The following is a 23,998-nucleotide window of genomic DNA, read 5'->3' as shown; positions in this document are numbered from 1 at the left end:
ATGCTGCCTGAGTCTTTGAGTTCGTCCAGCGGCTTGTTTTTTGGGCGTTTTTAATATATGAGCAGTTTACATCCACTTATTTATATATTTAAGTGCATTTGTCAAAATTAATTCTGAGGCACAGCCCAAAATAAACAATGGCAAGCAAAAGTCTGTTAAATATTCACTTTAATGTTTGTGGTTAATGATAATTGTTGCAAATGAGTTTTATCTGCTCGTGCACGCACTGAGGGCTGACTATCCTGCAGTAACTTAGAAACGACAGTAAACAAAGTCACATTCACATCTCGACTTCCCGGAAGTAGACCCGGTTTGTTTTAGAGACCGAGGCAAACGACTGTGCAGTGTTTTCTTCCTTTAACTTACCAATAGATGTAAAATATTGAATTTTACCTGCTCTTCGTTTCGCGGCATTGAAGCGCTGCCCAACACAAGGAAACTAACTGGAACCCAAGCGGCCTGAACACGCGTGAGTTTATTTCTGAACGAATAAAACTTGCAGAAAAAAACGGGGCTTGATTCGAACAATTGGCCTGGCACTACATGTTTAGTAAATTACAAAACACTAATATCCTTCTGTTGCATATTTCCTCTACATTTATGTTCTTCTCACAATTTCACCATATTATAACTGTTCTCACACGAAACAATTTGTTTCGAAAACCCCAACCAAAAGTAGCAATAATGGATTGGTCAGTCCGACTTGAAATGTTGACTGGCGTTAAAAACGCAATCTGAGTGATTCAATCGAGGACTCGGTAATTTTGTTGAAAATTGAATTTGTGTTTTGATGAGGATTCGAGGATGTTGGGCAGTGGGGTTCATGGGGGTTTATTTATCGAATCTGAAAACTGCGTTTTAAGCGGTGAAGCCAAGAACATTAGTTAAAACACATCAATCATGCCTGGGCCGACGTTAGAAAAAAAATACTGGTTCACTATTATTTTTCGGAAAAGAAGCCAGTCATTCTTACTGAATCCACTTGTTATTCCAGTTCCCTTGTTGTGCAATTGCTCCGTCATGGTGTAAGGGCAGCTAGTGGAGATCAATTAATGCTGTCCCGCAACTGTCACACACGAACAAACAAAATAGATTGTCATTTCTCATCCAGTCCTTGATGCAGGACGTACATTCAGCTATTGAAATGGTCCCGGTAAAACTGTATTCAGCACTCAGTATAGAAAGGTTTCTAGAGGATTGAGAATGCAGATTTTCGGATTGAAATTGCATCTCAGGAATCTACTGACTGAGAAGCCACCAATAAATGCAGTTACTAAGATTTCTTTAAGGTGTTGACCAATTCCAACTCTGTCCCTTTCTCAAATGTCTGTGAATGTACATGTCATAAGGAATAGGAGTAGAATTAGGCCATTCGGCCCATCAAGTCTACTCCGCCATTCAATCATGGCTGATCATCTATCTCTCCTAACCCCATTCTCCTGCTATCTCCTCTATCTCATCCATCTATCCATCCATCCATCCATGCCTTAAAAATATCCATTCATATCACTCAGCACCCAAAGTTGTGCATTTGTATTGTTGTAGGGCTAGTATTGTATTGTATCTGGGGATAGTTACAGAGAGTGGCTCATTTCTTGCTTATTTATCATGCAGAATTTACCAAGGTAATCTTCAGTATTCCTAGATTAAAGATGCCACTGCCCAAATTAAAAGCTACCTACCAAAAGCAATCCCTCCACAGTATGTCTAACACGATGAGGTGATTTTCCACATTCTGAACTGATAATGAGGCACGATTGTGATTCATTTGTGAAATTTAAAAAAATAATGCTTGATGCTTTGAAAATGAAATAAAACAAAATATTGGAAACACTTTAATCAGCATCTGTGGAAAGAAAAACAGTAAATGTTTCATCAGATCTGAAACATTAATTATTTCCCTTTCTACAGGTATGTAGGTTAATTGACTGGGTAAATGTAAAAATTGTCCCTAGTGTGTGTAGGATAGTGTTAGTGTGCGGGGATCGCTGGGCGGTGCGGACCTGGTGGGCCGAAAAGGCCTGTTTCCGCGCTGTATCTGAAATATGAAATAAATAAATATGAAATGCTAACTGGCCCGCTAAATATCTCCAGCATTTGGTGTGAATCCTTTCAATTAGTTAATTTCTCAAATTCAGTATCCAGTGTTTTTTTTTGTTTCAAAGATTTCAAAGGTCTTTTATTGTCACATGTACCAATATGCGAAGTACCATACAGCCATACAAAAAAAAACCATCAAGACAAACAACTACATAAAAGTTAACATAAACATCCACCACAGTGGATTCCCCACATTCCTCACTGTGTTGCAAGGCAAAAACGTCCAATCCTCTTCCTCTTTATTCTCCCGTGGTCGGGGCAGTCGAACCATCCGCAGCCGGCGGTCGAAGCTCCCGCATCGGGGCGATTGAAACTCCCGCGTCGGGGCGGTCGAAATTCCTGCATCGGGGCGGTCGAAACTCCCGCGGCTTGGAGTTTCTGAAGTCGGTCTCTGGCCAGAGACTGCGGGTTCCGTGATGTTAAGTCCGCAAGCATCCACGGTTGGAGCTCCAAGGTTGATCCCTGGCAAAGGGATCGTGGGCTCCGTGACGTTAAAGTTCCGTAGGCACCCGCTGTGGAGCTCTCAAAAGTTGGTCTCCAGCAAAGGCCTCCAACGCCTTGATGTTAGGCCGCAGTGCGGACGGTGATACGATATGGAAAAAAATTGCATCTCCATCGGGGTAAGAGATTAGAAAAAGTTTCCCCCAACTCTCTTCCCCCCCCCACACATAAAACAAGCTAAAGAATACTAAAAACATACATTTAACACATACTATTAAAACACAAAGAAGGAAAGGACAGACAGACTGTTGGCGAGGCAGCCATTGCAGCGAGGCAGCGTAGATGATCTAAAATATTTTCTTTCTTCCTGATGTAATCAAAACAAAATGAGGCAGAGGGTCATAAGGGATAAACAGTACTTAGGAGCGTCATTTTCCATGATAATCTTCAACACTGGTGCCCCACAAGGAGGCATTCTCGGCCCCCTTCTTTACTCCCACGACTGTGCAGCCAAATCCAAATCCACCTCAATGTACACATTTGCAGACGATACCACCGTAGTGGGCCAGATATCAAGTAATGACGATACGGAGTTCTGAAAGGAGATTGTGAACCTGGTGCTAAGATGAGAACTTTTCCCTCACTGTCAGCAAGACAAAGGAGATTAACATCACAAAACAAAGCAGTACACATACCCCAGTATACATTGGTGGCAGTGAAGAGAGAAATTTCCGAGGAGTAAATATCACCAACAACTTGCCCTGGACCAGCCATATTGAAGCAATGGCCAAGAAAGCACACCAGCGCCTCTACTTCCTTAGAAGGCCTAGGAAGTTTGGCATATCCCCAACAACTCTAACCAACATCTACAGATGCGCCGTAGAAAGCATTTTATCGGGATGCATCATAGCATGGTTTGGGAACAGCTCCATGCAAGATCGTAAGAAATTGCAGAGAATTGTGGATGTTGCTTATACCATTATGCAAACCAAACTCCCTTCCATTGACTAGATCTACATTTCATGCTGTCTCGGCAAGACCACCAATATAATTAAGGATGAGTCTCATCCCAGGCACTCCCTCTTCTCTCTTCTCCCATCAAACAAGTGGTATAGAAGTGAAAAAGCATATCTCCACATTCAGGAACAGTTTCTTCCCAGCTGTTGTTAGGCAATTGAACCATTGTATCGCCAACCAGTGAGCGGTTCTGACCTACTATCCACCTTATTGGAGACCCTCGTACTATCTTTAATCTGACTTTACTGTAGTTTATCTTGCACTATACATTATTCACTTCAACCTGTATCTGTACACTGTGGTGGTTTGATTGTAATCATGTATAGTCTTTCTGTGGACTGGATAGCATGCAACAAAAAAGTTTTTCACTGTACCTGCACTGTACACATGACAATAATAAACAAAACTAAATAAGACTTGTGCATCCAGCAAACACCAAGTGAACAATACATAGTTTCTGATGTGAAAACTAACAATTTTCCTGATTAAAATAATGAATAATATGTCATTTGTCAAATGTGGAAACTTAGGTCTGCTGTCATTACCAAAATTAAGCTGGTGTTGAAAAAACACAAACAGTTGTCATAGACAGTAAAACTAGAGATAAAAATGCCTCATTGTCAACCTCCCCACAATCCTCTAATTTTCATTAGTTGCAATTGAACTGGCAGCTATAATAATGGTGTTGAGATAAATGTCTGTTCTTCATTGGATGAGCATCTTGAACCTATCATCATTGCAACAATACGTGCACCCTCAGATGACACTTCCATTGTTCACAATAACCTAAAATATTGGAGATGGGTGACGTTTCGACTGAAGAAGGGTCTCGACCCGAAACGTCACCCATTGTTTCTCTCCAGAGATGCTGCCTGTCCCACTGAGTTACTTCAGCATTTTGTGTTTACCTTGGATTTAAACCAGCATCTGCAGTTTTTTCCTACACGAGTGCACTGTTCATCTGTTTGAATAGCATGTGTAAAGCATTTGCTACCCATTCAATGCCTGGCTGATAAGATAAGTTTTTTTTAAATTTGGTTATCCAGTGCATGTTCCCCTCCCTCCCGGATGTGTGTGTGTTTAACTCCCTGTGTGCCTGCAACAATATCAAAGTAGGACAGGCTACTCAGTCTGAAGAAGGGTCTTGACCCAAAATATCACCCATTCCTCTCCAGAGATGCTGCCTATTCCGTTGTGTTACTCCAGCAGTTTGTGTCTACCTTCGATTTAAACCAGCATTTGTAGTTCTTTCCAACACATATTGGAGATGGTGATCACTTTTGAATAACTAATTAGGCTTTAAGCTTCCCTATTTATGCAGAAATACTGTCTTAAGGCATGGAATACTAAGTTAAACATTAAATGAGAATCCTATTAAGTAAAACATTGGATGACATAGCAGCTATTATATGTTAAAATACTTTATTGTCTCGTGATATCATGATCTATTTTTGATCTTCTCAGAGGGCTGGGGAGTAATTGGAACTTTTTACAAACATGTCCAGAGAAAACCTGCTGCAGGTTCAGGTTCCAGAGAGGTAAGTGCCAAGAATATTGCTTTACTAGACCAAGTGGACCCATTGGGCCCAAACCTCTCCTACATTGGTGCAGCACCCTCTCCTCCCTCCCCCTCCCCCCTCCCCTCCCCTCCTTCCCCCCCTCCTCTCTCCCCTCTCCCCCCCCTGCCCCCTCCCTCCCCCTAAGGATCCAATTACAGAGAGGGGTGCTGTGACCTAGATCCAGGAGTTGGAGATTACTGGTTGGAATTATGGTATTGATGGCTGAGATGTAGACAATAAATAGGAGTCTGATGTAAGTTCCATCATTATCTGAATGTTTCAGGTGTAAAGCCACATATCTGGTGCCTGCTGTGAAGCAGTTGTGGCTGTTGGTGAATTGCAGTGGAATTCAATTCACCTATCTGACTGCAATATATGTCCCTCTGCATCTGACATGACATTTGTACTGGATGTATTATATACATTAACAAATAGCCTTGAAGTGAAGTACCCCGAGGCCTTGTTCATAATAAACAGGAACTTCAACCGGGTTAAGATCGTGCTACCAAAAATCTATCAACATATCTGTCCCACTACAGGCCCAAATATCCTTGACCATTATAACAAACCCATCAAAGATGCCTACTGCTCCAACCGCATATTAGAAAATCTGACCGCCAGGCTGTTCTCGTACTCCCAGCTAACAAGCAGAATCAAAAGCATGAGGACCCAGTACGGAAAGTTTAACAATGCTAATCTAAGGACCCATGAGCTCCTACAAGACTGCTTTGAGTCAGGGGACTGGTCCACATTCAAGGACTCAGAAGGTCAGTGGAATGATGTCACCTGCCCTGACATCCTTGAGTGACATGTATTCAAGATCACCATCACAAACATTAGATCAGCCATTCTAACAGTGAACCCGCAAAAAGTAACTGTCTCAGCTGGTGTCCCCAGCCTTGTCCTCAGGACCTGCACAGGCCAACTAGCAACAGTAATCATGGACATTTTAACCTCTCCCTACTTCATTCTGAGGTATCCACCTGTATTAAGACAACCACTATCATCTCAATGTCAAAGAACAAACAAGGTAGTGTGCCTTAATGGCTATCGTCCAGTGGCTCTGACAACGACCATCATGAGGTGTTTTGAGAGGCTAATCATGGCACATATCATCTCTAGCCTCTCGGGCAGTCTTGATCCACTGCAATTGATATCCTGCTGCACCAGGTCCATAATAGATGCATTCATATATTCTTAGAAACTTGAAAAGTAAAATGAAATTGATGCTTTTCTTCTTATTTAGAGATTACACCATTTTGCAAGCTCCTTTGGTTGCTAGAAGCCATGTGCAAATTACGGATGACCGTTTATCCAACCAGGAAAGAACCACCGCAACACTTCTAGAGCAGGCTTTTCGGATAAAAGATGACTTCATTACTTATTTGAGGGGAAACCAAGGCAACAGCACAGTGGAAAGAGCATCCCAACAGCTGTTGGAAAACCACATACAGGTTATAACCAATATCCTCAAACAACTCAGCACTGACATAGAGGTACTTTATTTTTTTTAAGGATCATCAATATTGAGTATTATGGATTTAATTTGTGTCATAGAATCGTACAGCATGGAAACGAGCCCTTCATTCCAACACATCCATGTCAATCATGGTAATCCTTTAGCTAGTTCTATTTACTTGCGTTTGGCCCATATTTCTCCAAACCTTTCCAATCCATGTGCATGTCTAAATATCTTTTAAATGTTGTTATTCTACCTGCTTCAACTTCTTCCTCTTCCCAGTTTTTTTTTGTGCCATCCTTCTTAAATAGAGGCACAACATTAGCCATCGTCCAGTCTTCCAGCACCTCACCTGCAACTAACAATGATTTATATAGCTCAGCCTGGACTTTTGCAATTTCTTTTCTAGCTTCTCACAGTGTCCTTAGATACACCTGAATTCCTCTATATCAGACCCAAGATATTTAATTAACTTAATTCATCTTAGCATGTCCAGCATCTTCTTGACTGTAATATAGATTATTCTCAAGACATTTTCATTAATTTTCCCAAATTTCCTAGTCTTTATGTTTTTCTCAGCCATAAAAACAGGAGAAATATTCATTGAAGATCTCACCTATCTCCTAATGACCATTTTGATTCCTGAAGGACTATTTTCTTTCTAGTTACCTTTTTCTCCCTTAATATACATAAAACTTCTTTGGATTCTACTTAAGAATGCTTAATCCCCCATGATCCGCTCGGGAGAAACATGTTCCAAGCTGCCTATTCCTGACCAATGCCTCCTCCTTTTTCTTGACCAGAGTATCAATTTCTCTCGTTATCTAGTGTTCCCTTTGTTTTTACCTACTTTGTCCTTCTCTCTAACAGGAACAAGCATACCTTGAACTCTCATTATCACACTTTAAAAAGTTTTCCACTTTCCAGATGTCCCGTTGCCACAAGCAACCTACTCCAATCAACATTTTCAATTTCTTGTCCAATACCATCAAAATTGGTCTTGCCCCGATTTAGAAGTTTAACTTATGGACGAGCCCTGTCCTTTTTCATAAGTATAAAAAAAATTAATAGACAATTGAACAGGTACATGGATAGGAAAGGTTTAGATCGATGTGGACCAAACGTGGGTAGATGGGACTAGCATCGAATGGGGCGTCTTGGTTGGCATGGACATGATGGGCCAAATAACATTTCTCCTTTATTACTCTACGACTCGTTGACTCAATTTAAAACCTAATAGAACTGTGGTAGATGGTCCCAAAGTGCTTGCCACTGACACCTTAATCACTTGGCCCGCCCTGTTTTCTAACAGTTGGTCAAGCGTTGTCCTCTCCCTTGTCGGATCCTCTATTGCCTGAAAACGCTTGGCAAATTCCATCCCATCTTAACCCTTGGCACAATGGCAACCCCTGTCAACATTAGGAAAGTAAAATCCCCTACAATAACACACCTATTAGTCTTGCAGTAGCCTACAGTCTCTTGGCATATATGTTCCTCGAATTCCCATTGACTGCTTGGTGGCATATAGTACAATTGCAACAAGGTTTCACCCCCTTTTTATTTCTTATTTCCACCCACATGACCCCACTGGCTGATCCCTCATCTCATTTTAATAAAAATCAGTAATGAATAAAGCAGCACCTTTCTATTTTACCCCCACCTCAATCTTGGCTGTAGCACCTATACTTGGAACATTAAGCTGCCTTTCCTGTCCCATTGTTAGCCCGGTTTCTGTAAAGTCTGTGATGCTCCAGTCCCTTGCATTGAAATAAATGCAGTTTTCTCCAACAGTTATATTATCTGGACAGATTATTTTATATTCTACTAGACCAAGTGGACCCGTTGGGCCCAAACCTCTCCTGCATTGGTGCAGCACCCTCTCTTCCCCCTCCTCTCTTCCCCCTCCCCTCTCCCCTCTCCCCCCCCTTCCTCTCCCCCTCTCCCTTCCCCCTCCCCCCTCCCCCCTTCTTTCCTGTCTCCTACTACATCCTATCTTTGTCCCATCCCTTCCCCAGACATCAGTCTGAAGAAGGGTCTCGACCCGAAACCTCACCCATTCCTTCTCTCCTGAGATGCTGCCTGACCCGCTGAGTTACTACAGCTTTTTGTGTCTACCTGGGAGAATAAATGATGCATTCAGAATGTATTTTTTTGATCTAGCTTGAACATATAATAATCTAATTTTGTGTACTTCTAAACATTTGATGCAAGTGCCTTCATGAAATTGTTGGAGTAATTCCGGCTTCTTACAAATCGATGAATCCCACAGAACAGAAATGTCTGAAACCATTTCAATTAATTATTTTGTAAGTTTATTCAGAGAGATCCAACATCACAGGAGGCATTGTGGATAGGTGCAGCCACTGCAGGTACATTTAAATGCAATTTAGATACAGATGGTTTTAAACATTTGCATGTTTTGTCCAGAGAAGTTTGAGTCATGAGGTCAAATGAAATGGGACCACGCATTGTGTCTGTAGAAGCATGCAACTCACATTTCCTCTCATATTCCCATCATTATTCTTACCCTCCTCCCCACCCCGCCCGCCCCCTCCAAATCTCCTTTCACCCATGAACAATTTGCAGTACTGTTTAACCTACTTACCAGTATTTCTTTGGGCTGGCTGGTTGGTTACTAGAGCACCGAGGGGAAACCCATGTGATGACAGAGAGAATCTGTAAACTCAACACAGACAGGCCAAAAGTCTGCCTTTCAAGCAATGAAGCGCAATAAAGAATTGGCCATTGCTACACTGTGCTGGCCAACTACTGACATGGGATCAAACAATAAAAAGAGCCCTTAACTGGCTATTGTAGGGACATACGGATTAGCGGGGGGGTCTCGAACCCTCGGTTGGGCTAACGAGTCACGAGATGCGGGAGCGCGAGGTATAGTTGTGTCTGGCGACCAGCTGGAGAGATGAGATTAGATTGTATTGGCTAGTTAAGTAGTGTGTGTCCAAAGCAAAGAGTTGCAGTTTGTTACGGTTACCTACGAATAAAGACCTTTGAACAATAACGCTCGTTTTGGACTCACTACATTGGTGACCCGAACGCGAAGAACACGCAGAATGTCGCAAGTGGGAGCGAGCGCGGGCGAGGTGCACCTACCGCCATTCTGGGCCCATCAGCCGCACCTGTGGTTTGTACAGGCGGAGTCGCAGTTCCATATTAAAAAGGTGGATAGCGAACTGGAGAAGTTCCACCACCTCGTGAGCTGTCTGCAGGCGGAGGTGGCGGCGAGGGTCAGTCAATATCTGACCAGTCCACCGCAAACGGAGCAGTACGTGGGGCTCAAGAGGCTCCTACTGAAGAAATTCGGCTGGAGCCAGAACCAGCGGGCTCTGAGGCTGCTCCATCTACCAGCGCTGGGGCAGCGGCTGCCGTCCGAGTTGATGACGGAAATGCTGACCTTGGTGGGCGACCATCAGCCGTGCATGATGTTCGAGGCGGCATTTCGAGAGAAGCTACCCCAGGACGTCAGGCTGGTGTTGGCCGACGTCTCGTTTGACGACCCGGAAACGTTCGCCGAGAAAGCCGACGTGCTCGTCAGGGAGCGGCACACCCGGGACGACTCGCACATGGCTCGCACCCTTGCACATGGTTTCCAAAGCATCTGGGGGGTGGAGACCATGTGGGGATTTCCGACGACTTAACGCGGCAACACGGCCGGACCGCTACCCGATTCCGCACATACAGGACTTCTCAGCTAGCCTGGAGGGGGCTACAATTTTTTCGAAGATCGATCTGGTGCGGGGGTATCATCAGATCCCGGTCCATCCGCCGGACATCCCAAAGACGGCTACCATTACTCCGTTCAGATTGTTTGAGTGGTTGCGCATGCCTTTCGGCCTTAAAAACGCAGCTCAGGCATTTCAGCGTCTCATGGACCATGCGGGTCGAGGTTTGCCGTTCGTGTTTATTTATCTCGATTACATTTTGATTGCCAGCCGTTCGGTCCAGGAGCACTTAGTCGACCTCCGCACTTTATTCCGGAGGCTGCAGGACCACGGCCTGATTCTGCACCCGGACAAATGCCAATTCGGTCTGTCGGTGGTAGATTTTTTGGGTCACCGGGTTACATCGGCCGGAGCCACCCCTTTGCCAGCTAAGGTGGAAGCGGTCCGCTCTTTTCCACGTCCTACTACCATCAAGGGATTGCAGGAATTCGTAGGCATGGTGAACTTTTATCACCGGTTCGTGCCTGCAGCAGCTCGGGTCATGCGCCCCCTTTTTTTATGCCTCGCGGGTAACCCCGCAGAGTTGGTATGGTCCGCATCTGCAGAGACGGCTTTTGTCGCGGTCAAACAGGCCCTCGCCAACGCCACCATGCTGGTGCACCCGCGCTCCTCCGCCCCCACAGCGCTGACGGTGGACGCCTCAGATGTGGCGGTGGGTGGGGTTTTGGAGCAGCAGGTCGAAGGTCAATGGCAGCCCCTGGCGTTTTTCAGCCGGCAACTCTCGCGAGCCGAGCTCAAATATAGTGCGTTTGATAGGGAGCTCCTGGCCCTCTATTTAGCAGTCCGCCACTTCCGCTATTTTTTGGAAGGCCGTTCTTTCGTGGCCTACACGGATCACAAACCTCTGACATTCGCTTTTGCTAAGGTTTCTGATCCGTGGTCAGCTCGCCAGCAGCGGCACCTCACCCTAATTTCGGAGTTTACCACCGATGTCCGTCATATTGCGGGTAGGCTTAATACTGTTACTGATGCCCTGTCCCGGCCAGCCATTCCCTCCGTTGCCGTGGTAGGCGGACAGGTGGATTTCCAGGAGCTAGCGGCGCCTTGTTTGCCACCCCTCAGCCCCCCGCCGCCTATGGTTGGGCCCGGGCCCCCGTTCCCGATCAAGCGCTCTCCGTCGCCTACGCCCTCCGTTTCCGGGGCCCCTCCATCGCCTCCGGCGGCGGCGACCTCCCCGCCTCCCGTCACATTGGCGGTATCGGTTTCCCCCCTCCGTACGCGTTCCGGGAGGGAGGTCCGGGCACCCGTGAGGTACGGTTTCGAGGGTTCTGGGGGGGTCGTAGGGACATACGGATTAGCGGGGGGGGTCTCGAACCCTCGGTTGGGCTAATGAGTCACGAGATGCGGGAGCGCGAGGTATAGTTGTGTCTGGCGACCAGCTGGAGAGATGAGATTAGATTGTATTGGCTAGTTAAGTAGTGTGTGTCCAAAGCAAAGAGTTGCAGTTTGTTACGGTTACCTACGAATAAAGACCTTTGAACAATAACGCTCGTTTTGGACTCACTACACTATAACATTTAGATCCTCAATAAGAAGTTTGGAGGTGTCAATTTAATATTTTAAGTATGTTAAGCACAGTAAATTGTGTGATTTACTTTTTTCCTAGATCCTCGAACAGCAGATTAAAACAAGAGATAGTGTGACTGCAGGGACCAGCTATGCTGTTCTGAGTCTGGATCATAAGCATTTGGCTGGTATTGGGGACCTACGTGGAAGAGTTGCCAGGTACTTGGAATGGAGCACCAAACGGCAGGGTAACTTGCAAAGATGAAGCAGAAACATTCCACCTGACATGACAAAATATTAATGCATTTGCTATTTATTATTTATTTATAATTATTCTTGATTTACAAGGATTTTACAACTGTAAAAACAATTCAATGAGGGTACTCATAGAACAGTTTCAGTAATATCCTAGCTTGCACATATGTGGTAGTGAAATTAGACAAGACTGGTGGTGCAAAACAGACAGGGGATTGCACCAGCCATCTGCTATACAGCCCATTGGGGAATGAAACAATCTAAATAAGCGATGTATTTGGCACTAGATGCCTCTGTTGTGCATACAATTTTGTCCCTCAGTCATTTCAAAAGTGACCTTAATGATGATTACAACACAATGAAATCAAGTAGTATCATGGGTGTAAGATCCTATTGGCAGCATATTCACTAGAATCATTTTATAATTTTTACATTTGAAAGTTTATTTTTATTATTCTTTTTCATAGATGACAAGAGATCCATAAGATTTGAAACAAAATATGTGCCTTAATTTTCTTCCCATCCAACAATCACCATAAAGGACAATAGCGTCACAGAGTCATAACGCTCTACAGCATAGAACAGGTCTTTCGACCCATATTGTCCATACCAACCAGGTTGGAATTCTGGGCTAGTCATTTGTCCACATTTGGACCATTTCTCTTTAAACTCTTCCTATCTGTATATGTCCAAATATGTTTTGAACATTGTGATTGTATGTATTGGTATAGCTTCCTCTCGTAGCTCATTCCAAATACAGACTACCCAGAGTGAAAAACAATGCCCAATATCTCTCTTAAATCCTTCCCTCTCACCATATGCCTCTGCCCTCTCCTAATCCTCTCCCCTGGGGAAAAATATTGTGAGCATTCACTTTATCCATGGCCCTCATGGTTTTGTATTTTCCAGTAAGGTCATCCCTCAGCTTCCTACATGCCAAAGAAAATAAGTCCCAGCCTATCCATCCTCTCCCTGTAACTTAGCCCTGCAAGTTGAGGTAACATCCTGGTGGACATATTCTGGCCCTTTCTAACATAAGGGCATTTTCCCTTTAGTTAGATGCTCCCAACTGTACACTGTACTCCAAGTGTGGTCTCACCAACAACCTTTGCAGCTGCACCATGCTGTCCCAATATTTGTGCTCACCCCTTCCCAATGAAGGCAAGCATGGCAAAGGTCTTCACTTCCCTATTCACCTGACCTGCCACTTTCAGGGAACCATGCCTCTGTTTTGCCAGGTATCTCTGTTCAACAAGACACTCCAGGGTCTACCATTCACCTTGTAAGTCCTTCCCTGGTTTGACATACCAAAATGCAATACCTTTCATTTATCAGATTGAAATTACATTTGCTGTTTCTTGGCACACATTTTCAATTGATCTAGGTCGTTATAAACCTAGATACAGTTCCTCTCTTCCTATGATACCACCAGTTTTAGTGTAATCTGCATATTTACTAACAATGCTAACTATATTGTCATTCAAATCTTTAATGTTGATAAGAAACAACAGTGGACCCAGTGCCCTGCAGTACACCACTGGTCACAGGCCTCCGATCAGAAAAACAACCCTCCAAAACTACCTTTGACTACTTCCTCCTAGCCAATTGGATTTAAAATTGTGAAGTAACCTTCTAGACTAACCTATCATGCAGGACCCTGTCCAAGGGATTGCTAAAGTCCACATAGAGAACATCTACTGCCCTGCCCTCAACAAACCTCTTGGTGACAGAAAGCAAAGAGTGGGGATAAATGGGTCCCTTTCGGAATGGGAGGCAGTGACCAGTGGGGTACCGCAAGGTTCGGTGCTGGGACCCCAGCTATTTACGATATACATCAATGACTTAGACGAAGGGATTAAAAGTACCATTAGCAAATTTGCAGATGATACTAAGCTGGGGGGTAGTGTGAATTGTGAGGAAGATGCAATAAGGCTGCAGGGTGACTTGGACAGGTTGTGTGAGTGGGCGGATACATGGCAGATGCAGTTTAATGTAGATAAGTGTGAGGTTATTCACTTTGGAAGTAAGAATAGAAAGGCAGATTATTATCTGAATGGTGTCAAGTTAGGAGGAGGGGGAGTTCAACGAGATCTGGGTGTCCTAGTGCATCAGTCAATGAAAGGAAGCATGCAGGTACAGCAGGCAGTGAAGAAAGCCAATGGAATGTTGGCCTTCGTAACAAGAGGAGTTGAGTATAGGAGCAAAGAGGTCCTTCTACAGTTGTACCGGGCCCTGGTGAGACCGCACCTGGAGTACTGTGTGCAGTTTTGGTCTCCAAATTTGAGGAAGGATATTCTTGCTATGGAGGGCGTGCAGCGTAGGTTCACTAGGTTAATTCCCGGAATGGCGGGACTGCCGTATGTTGAAAGGCTGGAGCGATTGGGCTTGTATACACTGGAATTTAGAATGATGAGGGGGGATCTTATTGAAACATATAAGATAATTAGGGGATTGGACACATTAGAGGCAGGAAACATGTTCCCAATGTTGGGGGAGTCCAGAACAAGGGGCCACAGTTTAAGAATAAGGGGTAGACCATTTAGAACGGAGATGAGGAAGAACTTTTTCAGTCAGAGAGTGGTGAAGGTGTGGAATTCTCTGCCTCAGAAGGCAGTGGAGGCCAGTTCGTTGGATGCTTTCAAGAGAGAGCTGGATAGAGCTCTTAAGGATAGCGGAGTGAGGGGGTATGGGAAGAAGGCAGGAACGGGGTACTGATTGAGAGTGATCAGCCATGATCGCATTGAATGGCGGTGCTGGCTCGAAGGGCTGAATGGCCTACTCCTGCACCTATTGTCTATTGTCTATTGTGATCTATTCAAAAAACTGCATCAGATTCGTGAGGTATGATTTTTCATGCACAAATTCATGTCGACTAATCCTAATCGATCCTTGCCGATCCAAATGCTGGTAAATTCTGCCCGTCCGAATCCTCTCCAACAGCTTTCCCAATCGTGCTCACTGGCCTGTAGTTCCCTGGCTGGTCCTTGCTGCCTTTACATAACAGTATATTAGCCATCCACCAGTCTTCAGGAACTTCACTGGATTCTCTGCAAGGGCTTCCCCAATTTTTTCCCGAGCTTCCCATCAAGGTCAGGCCGAGGGATTTATTCTCCTTAATGTGGTTTAAAATCAGCAAAACCTCTGCTTTATTAAGTAGTGTATGATCTAAGACATCACAACTTGTATGTCTCAATTCCATAGCTTCCCTTTTCAACAAACACAGACAAGAAATATCTGTTTGGCGTTACATACTGAAATGCTGATCTTGAAGGTTACCTCTTCTTTCCTGAGCCTCCCTTTTACTCTTAATATATCAATAGAATCCCTTAGGATTTTCCTTTCCCTTGCCTAACTGATCTATTTCATGCCCTTTTTCAGCCCCCCTGATTGTCATCTTAAGTGTACCCTTACATGCGAGTACACTTATACTCCCGGAAGGATTCCATGATCCTGACTGCCTAAATCATTTGTATGTCCCCTTTTTCTTGACGAGAGCCCCAACATCTTGTGTCAGCCTGTTTCATTAAAGCGGCCAGCCTTACCCTTCACCCTAGCTGAAATATGCTGCCCTTGTACTCTATCTCACTTTTAAAAGCCTCTGCCTTACCTGCAAACACTCACTCAATCGACCTCTGCAAGTTCCTGCATGATGTATATAAAACCTTTCCCTAACTTAGGATCGAAACATGGGCGAGTCATATTCTTCTCCATAACTGCTTTACATCTATTGAAATTATGGTCACTGTTCCCAAAGTGCTCCCCCACTGACACTTCAGTCACAAGCCCAACCCTGTTTCCTGAGAGGAGGTCCAGTGTTGCGGCCTCTTTAGTCGGACTCTCTTGGCCACATTTAACAAATTCCATTCTGTCCAAGCTCTTTATACTGTTGAATATCCAGTTAATATAAGTGAAGTTGAAATCTTCCACAATGACTACCCTATTATTTTACAGCTATCTCCTTACACGTCTGTTCCTCTAATTCCTGCTATTTGGGAGGGTGGTGGGGGGGATATAATGCACTCATCAAAGTGATCATTCGCTTTCCGTTTCAAAGTTCTACACATAGAGCCTCAGTAGACAATCCCCCAAGGATATCCTCTCAAAGCATTGTAGATACGTCCTGAAGAAAGTCAACCTCCACGATCCACTCTAATGTGCCTGTCTACCATGCCTCAGCATTTATACCCTGGAACTTTAAGCTGCCAGTCCTGCCCTTCTCTCAGTCATTTTTCTGTTATGGCTATGAACAAGTCCCCAAGCCAATCCACACTTGGATGTGTTAAGCTTTTAGTATTGAAATAAATGCAGTTTAAACCATTGGTCTATGCTCTCTCTTTGCAGTGTACTGCCCGAACTGTCTGCTAATCTTACTCTGACTATATTTGCTCCCAAATTCTCTTCTGCCTCCTCAAGATTAGGGGTACATTTTTCTGTTACAGAAGGTAAACAAAGTGCGGAGCACAAAGGAAAATTGATTATGCAGGTCAGCATTCCTTTAGGATATTTACCTGATTACCTGTCCGTTTGATGCTAGTTATTATTTTCCATTGTAAGGTGTGATGCCAGTATCTCCAAGCTTGCTGGTGATGTTAATGCAATCAGTTGTGAGATACAGAAAGCAAAGAAAGAAATTCAGGATACTAAGACTTCTCTCAAATTTCAGATGAAAGAATTGGAAGCAAAGGTTGGTCAAAAATCAGTCATATTAAATTATTTGAATAGACTACTTGATATTAATTTTATTCACTCTATTGAATACAAATTTTAAAAAAGGAAAACATTGTTTTCTGTTCTGTATTATTGCTTCTCCTTTACAACCTTGGAGGCTATTTACCCCATTTAGTCCATGTACAGTGCCCTCCATAATGTTTGGGACAAAGATCCATCATTTATTTATTTGCCTCTGTACTCAACAATTTGAGATTTTGTAATAGAAAAAAAATCATATGTGGTTAAAGTGCACATTGTCAGATTTTAATAAAGGCCGTTTTTATACATTTTGGTTTCACCATGTAGAAATTACAGCTGTGTTTATACATAGTCCCCACAGTTCAGGGCACCATAATGTTTGGGACACATGGCTTCACAGGTCTTTATAATTACTCATGTGTGTTTAAATGCCTCCTTAATGCAGGTATAAGAGAGCTCTCAGCACCTCATCTTTCCTCCAGTCTTTCCATCACCTTTGGAAACTTTTATTGCTGTTTATCAACATGAGGGCCAAAGTTGTGCCAATGAAAGTCAAAGAACCCATTATGAGACTGAGAAACAAGAAGAAAACTGTTAGAGACATCAGCCAAACCCTAGGCTTACCAAAATCAACGGTTTGGAACATCATTAAGAAGAAAGAGAGCACTGGTGAGCTTACTAATCGCAAATGGACGGGCAGGCTAAGGAAGACATCCACAGCTGATGACAGAAGAATTCTCTGTAATAAAGAAAAATCCCCAAACTCCTGTCTGACAGATCAGATTTGACAATGACCACTGTCCGCAGAAGACTTCATGAACAGAAATACAGAGACTACACTGCAAGGTGCAAACCACTGGTTAGCTGCAAAAATAGGATGGCCAGGTTACAGTTTGCTTAAAAGAGCAAACACAGTTCTGAAAAAAGGTCTTGTGGACAGATGAGACGAAGATTAACTTATATCAGAGTGATGGCAAGAGCAAAGTATGGAGGAGAGAAGGAACTGCCCAAGATCCAAAACATACCACCTCATCTGTGAAACACGGTGGGGGGGGGGTGTTATGGCCTGGGCATGAATGGCTGCTGAAGGTACTGGTTTACTTATCTTCATTGATTATACAACTGCTGATGGTAGTAGCATAATGAATTCTGAAGTGTATAGTTCATTCTACAGCAAGATAATGATCCCAAACATACTGCTAAAGCAACAAAGGAGTTTTTTAAAGCTAAAATATGGTCAGTTCTTGAGTGGCCAAGTCAATCACCCGATCTGAACCCAATTGAGCATGCCTTTTATATGTTGAAGAGAAAACTGAAGGGGACTAGCCCCCCAAAACAAGCATAAGCTAAAGATGGCTGCATTACAGCCTGGCAGAGCATCACCAGAGAAGACACCCAGCAACTGGTAATGTCCATGAATCGCAGCCTTTAAGCAGTCATAGGACTGCTACTTTCATTTACATGACATTGCTGTGTCCCAAATATTATGGTGCCCTGAAAAGGGGGGACGATGTATAAACACTGCTGTAATTTCTACATGGTGAAACCAAAATGTGTAAAAATGGCCTTTATTAAAATCTGACTGTGCACTTTAACCACATGTGATTTTTTCTATTACAAATCTCAAATTGTGGAGTACAGAGGCAAATAAATAAATGATGGGTCTTTGTCCATAAATTAAGGATAATTAATTTACCAATATGTCTTTGGGATTTGTGAGGAAACCATTGCATTAGTATTCAGTGTCACTGTGCTATTTCATATTTTGTTAAACGTTATATATGAAGGGAACGCAAATATACTTTCTGATTTCCTTTTACAATATCAAAATTACAATTTTATCTTTCCTCCAAATAGAAGGAATGTGTCAGGCAAAAAAACCTTCTCTGACATACAAAATGTTAAGAAAAATATGATACTAATCAGAAAGATTTTCCAGGATGGAAATTAACATTTGTCATTGATTGCCCAACAGGTGATGCAACTACAGATTAAAATAGACAATTCTAAATCTGAACAAAATGCAAAACTCAAGACTGTAAGAGGAGAGCAACAACATGAACTTCAGATTCTAGATTTCAAGTAAAAGTTTATTAAACAAAAAAATGTATACTATTTTGAATGTTTTATGAATTTCAATATTAGTAATCACCAAACAACCATGTTCCAGGATTAATGCTGCACTGACTGAAGTACATGCGCAGATGCAACACCAGCAGGAATGGACAGAGCATAAACTGGATAAAACACAGGATGAACAAGTACAGCGCATGGATCGCTTATTACATCTCATGCAAGAGAAAACTGTAAGTAGTTTAATTTATATTCATGTAGAAAAAATAGTTGATGTATGCCATCTTGTCAGAATGCTTATGAAGAATGTGACAAATCTAAAGGCTACAAAATCTTTTCATTATTACAGAACAGGCAATAATAATGTAGGCATTTTGTAGTGATGTTGGACCAATGCCACAAAGGGATTTTTGTATATTATACTGGAGTACAGAGAATCAATGAAGGCCATTTCAAGGGAGCTATGAATGAATAGGATTCAAATGTAGGACAGCACTTTTCGACTAGGTTTTCGAGAGAGCTTATGAAGAATAGGAGGATAGCATGGAGGATTAATATGTAGGAGCCAAAGATAGAGGCATGCAAAAATGATTGTGCCAATGAAAAGCCATTACTGTATTTTTATTAATAAGAATGGAACCATGAGAGCTAGTTAGAGGATAACTGATGCAGGAGAATGGTGTGGTTAAACAAATTAAACATTCGAAGGGATAAAATGCTGCAGTCACAATCAAAGATTGTCATTCATAACTTTGCCTAAATTGGTCTAATTTCTACAGCAGTGGCTCAAACAATTATGGAAAAACATTCCCATTGCATCTCAGGTTCATGCTTATGAATTATTGAAGATTAAAGATAGATTGACAGATGGAGTGGACTGATGTATTAAGGATTTTGAGGAGATTTCTATGTAATGCACGAGCAAATAGATGTCACCAAGCTAAGGCTAGGGAGTTGAGTAGGGAGAGAGTGCTGTTGGGGATGGAGAAGGCAAAGGAGCTTCTGAGAAGATTTATTCCAAGATGATTTGGGATACTAGAGACATCTTGCTCCAATTATATGTAGCTCTGGTGAGGCTACATCTGGAATAATGTGTACTCCTACCTAAGAAGGAATATATTTGATAGATGGGTGAAGTAAAGGTCTGTTACATGGATTCCTGCGATGCCAGGTTTGTTGTATGCAGAGATGTTAAACAGATTGGGTGCATATTTTCTAAGGCTTAGCAGAATGAGAAGTGATCTCATAGAATTAAACATCTAAACGTAGCACAAAAAGTAAGGAAATTTGTGTTTGGTATATTATTTCTTTGTTGTAACAATGCTTTTTGGCAATAAATCTTATACCGTTGGAAAGCCTGTTTATTTCCCTTTTAAATGGTGCCACATTTGTAAGGAACATGCATTTGTGGGATGAGCAGCAGAGCTGAGTATATGGGTTGCGCCCATGAAAAATTTGCCAAATCTTCTCTGCCAATGCCAAACAGCTTATTCTGCTGTTGCTATTGACTCGTGTTTTGAGCTTCTGGTACCCTCAGGTGCTGACAATCAGGTGCCTGATTGGCACCTCATTGGCAGCATCTGTGAGCATGGGCCCTGCTACAGTGGTCAGTAGGTGTCTGCTCCAAGAATCGGCATGCCACGTTTGACTGATCTGGATAGGGCCCGTGCGATAGGGCAACTTCAAGCTGGTGTTCCGCAAAGCCAAGTTGCGGCATTATTTGGAGTGAGCCCTAGTACCATCTCCAAAGTGAAGGCCAAGTTCCATATAACGGGGGATGTCAGAGACAGGCCGCGAAGTGGGCGTCCCAAGAAGACGACACCCGAAGAAGACCGTTTCCTCACCCTGTCAGCACTTAGGAACCGTAGGCTGTCTTCTACAGATTTGCAGTCAAGGTTTGCAGGACGATATGGCCGACGGCTCTCTGCCCAGACAATTCGGAACAGACTGCACGCAGCCGATCTCCGGTCTCATAGGGCTGCCAGGCCTGCCATGACTGCCCTTCACCGTCAGGCCCGTTTGCGCTGGTGTCGGCAACATGTCTTGTTTCTTCAGACTTCAATCATCCAATCCACCAAACAACACCGAACAAGAGTCAATGGCAGAATAAGCCGTTTGGCATTGGCAGAGAAGATTTAGCAGATTTTTCATGGGCGCAACCCACATACTCAGCTCTGCTGCTCATCCCACAAATGCATGTTCCTTACAAATGTGGCACCATTTAAAAGGGAAATAAACAGGCTTTCCAACGGTATAAAATTTATTGCCAAGAAGCATTGTTACAACAAAGAAATAATCTACCAAACACAAATTTCCTTACTTTTTGTGCTATGTTTATATACTAAAACTCTCGTTTGTTTGTTTGTTCCTGAACTACAGCCAAAACAGTACATGATAGCGCAACAATTTTAGGCCCACCTTACTAACCGTGCTAATGGAAGAAGTTTCATTGAAATTGGTGTTATATTTTTAAAGTTATTCACATTTTAAAGTTTAAATCTATCTCCTGGAGGGGGGAGGGAGGGAGGATAAGGGGGGTTAAAGGGGATGGGGGGGAGGGAGGAGGGTAGCGGGCAGGGTGGGAGGTGAGGGTGCTGCACCAATGCAGAAGTTTGGGCCCTACGGGTCCACTTGGTCTAGTAACTCTTAAAGGGGATGGACAGAGTGGATGCAGAGATGATTCCTCCAGCTGGGGACATCCAGAACCACTGATGCAAAAGATTTGCCATAAATTTAGGCGAGGATGAATAGCCGATTCCTGTTCCTATTTGTTTTTGTGTTTGAGACGGAGGTTCGGGTAAAGGAGAGTGGGGAAAATTTGGTGACAGCCAGAGCATGGAAGACAGCAGAGTGGTGGTTTGATTGTCTTTATTTTCATCTTTGGCAATGTAGGGGGTTGAAATAGAGTAGGAAAATAGACTACACAAAAACACAAGAGTGGGAAATGGACTTCCAGAGTTAGTTGCCAACTCAGAATATTTGATTGTGTCAAAGAAAAGTGGACAAAGAATTCATGAGAAAACAGTGTGTAAACATGATTAAAGGCAAATAGTCTATTTCACTGTGTTATTAAAATATACAAGGACACAAGGTGCTGCAGTAACTCAGCAGGTAAGGCAGCATCCCTGGAAAACATAGATAGGTAAAATTTTGGGTTGAGGCCCTTCAGTCTTTTGTTTCTACATTAACAAATCATACCTTGGAATGTAATGGTGGATTTACATTGCCCCTATGTTTAGTGTGTCATGTACAGTTCTTATTTGCCTATCACCAAAACAGATAAAATAGTTCTGGCTTCATCCATTTTCTTTAACACGGTGAGAAATTGAAATGACTTGGCCTTTCTCTAAAGAGAAATTTGAGAAATTACTTAGAACCAAACAAACATATTGCATAGGCAGCCTTTTGGCTGAATGTGCTTGTGCTGATTCTTTGAAATGGTCCATAACTCTATATTCATCACCCTCAAAAACCTGACCAACACCTATTTAAAATTATTTACGGAAGTAGCTTGTATCAGGATGGTGATTCCTAGGCTGCACTCGGTAATTTCCTGGCAATGTCTTTCAGAAAAGCTTGCAAATAAACCACAAAGGAGTAATAAATCAATTTATATAATGTATTGAATGGAAAGCATAACCTGGGAAAAACATGTTTTATGAACAGCAAGTTAATCTATTTTTTAAAAATAGGAACTTGTAGAGAAGAAAAGACTGGAGAAACTTAATCACATTTCTGTGAGACTAGTAAAATTAGAAGACAGCCAAGGTCTGGAAGCTGAATTAAACAGAAAGAAATATTCTGATACAAAGATGAATGAAAAACTTGCCAAAGTGGAGAAGAATATTTGGCATGAATTAGAGAGCATAAAGAATGAATACAGGGAAGGTGAGTGAGTAATTCCATACAAACGGATTCAGATACCACATCAATTGATTGATGGAAAGATGTTGAACTCTGTTGATTTCTTATAATCTAAGATTTTAAGGAGCAAGTTTGATCAAGAGTTTAAGATTTAGCTGTAGAGTTAACAGAGTACTTCAATATTGCCAAGGCTAATCTGAATGTTAGATGCCCTGTTGCCCTTGCTGCGATATTATCAACTTGCACCTTTAGTAATGTTGTGCACACTGAAATGCAAAAAAGAGAAACAATAATGGATGAGCCCAACATCCTGAGGTGCCATGCTCCATCATCATGTGGGCCAATGTTCATCTTTGATTTTATATAAATTTATGTAGGAAAATAACTGCAGATGCTGGTTCAAATCGCAGGTAGACATAAAATGCTGGAGTAACTCAGCGGGTCAGGCAGCATCTCAGGAGAGAAGAATGGGTGACGATTCGGGTCGAGACCCTTCTTTAGACTTTTATATAGCTCAATTGTCATTCACTGAACCTTTTTAATTCAACTGATTATAAATACCTTGTCAAATTTCAAATGTTAAAAGATACTTAATGCAATTGGTATTACATCAATGAGTTAGTAAAAAGGTATATTAAAACAATATGGGTAGAAATTAATGAGAGAAAATGTAATGAATTTGCAATTAATCAGCAGCCACACATTGTACTCTGCATCCAAAATGCAGTTCCCTTGGCTAAATCATCCTACTCGTAGTAGGCGACTTTAACTTCCCCACTATTAACTGGGACTTACTCAGGGCAAGAGGATTAGGTGGGGCAGAATTTGTTAGGTGCATCCAAGGAGGTTTCCTTAAACAATGTATGGAATATATTCAGGAAAGACCATACTGGACCTTGTATTGGGTACTGAGCCTGGCTGGGTGTGGAAGAATTTGGAGATTGTTTTTACCACTTTTCATGAGATAGATATGTCTATGGAAAACTTAATTGCATTTTAGATTAACTAATTTAATATTTGAAATGTAACCTCTTTTTTAGGATTTCAATCCATCAAGGAATCAATCAATTCACTGAATAAAATCAGTGACAAGAAGATAAAAATGGACAAAGAGAAGGTTCAGAAAGACTTAAAACAAATCAGACGGCATATAAATGATCTTAAAACCTATCCGGAAAATTCTGTAAGACCTAATTGATATCTTCAGCAAACCATTTGAGTCTTTCAGATGTCATTTGCACAGCCTGTAGGGTTTGAGCTTTTCATTTATCTTGGTTCCAACAGCAAAATATGGT

At 42.6% G+C, this 23,998-nt stretch overlaps 1 protein-coding gene across 1 annotated transcript; it reads left to right on the top strand.

The window, feature by feature from the left end:
- The first annotated feature begins 336 nt into the window (after window positions 1–336).
- fam81b (family with sequence similarity 81 member B) lies at window positions 337–23,995 on the top strand. The gene is made up of 9 exons (XM_078396490.1): window positions 337–469; window positions 5,023–5,096; window positions 6,364–6,613; window positions 11,923–12,041; window positions 16,632–16,761; window positions 18,742–18,848; window positions 18,937–19,072; window positions 22,532–22,727; window positions 23,744–23,995. Exons 2-9 carry the CDS (start codon window positions 5,056–5,058, stop codon window positions 23,899–23,901), a joined length of 1,137 nt encoding a protein of 378 aa, XP_078252616.1. The 5' UTR covers window positions 337–469; window positions 5,023–5,055; the 3' UTR covers window positions 23,902–23,995.
- Window positions 23,996–23,998: the final 3 nt, after the last annotated feature.

This window comes from Rhinoraja longicauda, chromosome 3 (genome assembly GCF_053455715.1).
Source record: "Rhinoraja longicauda isolate Sanriku21f chromosome 3, sRhiLon1.1, whole genome shotgun sequence".
NCBI classification, from domain to species: Eukaryota; Metazoa; Chordata; class Chondrichthyes; order Rajiformes; family Arhynchobatidae; genus Rhinoraja; species Rhinoraja longicauda.
Note: the sequence above shows the minus strand (reverse complement) of the source record. Positions and strands in the feature narration are given on the sequence as shown.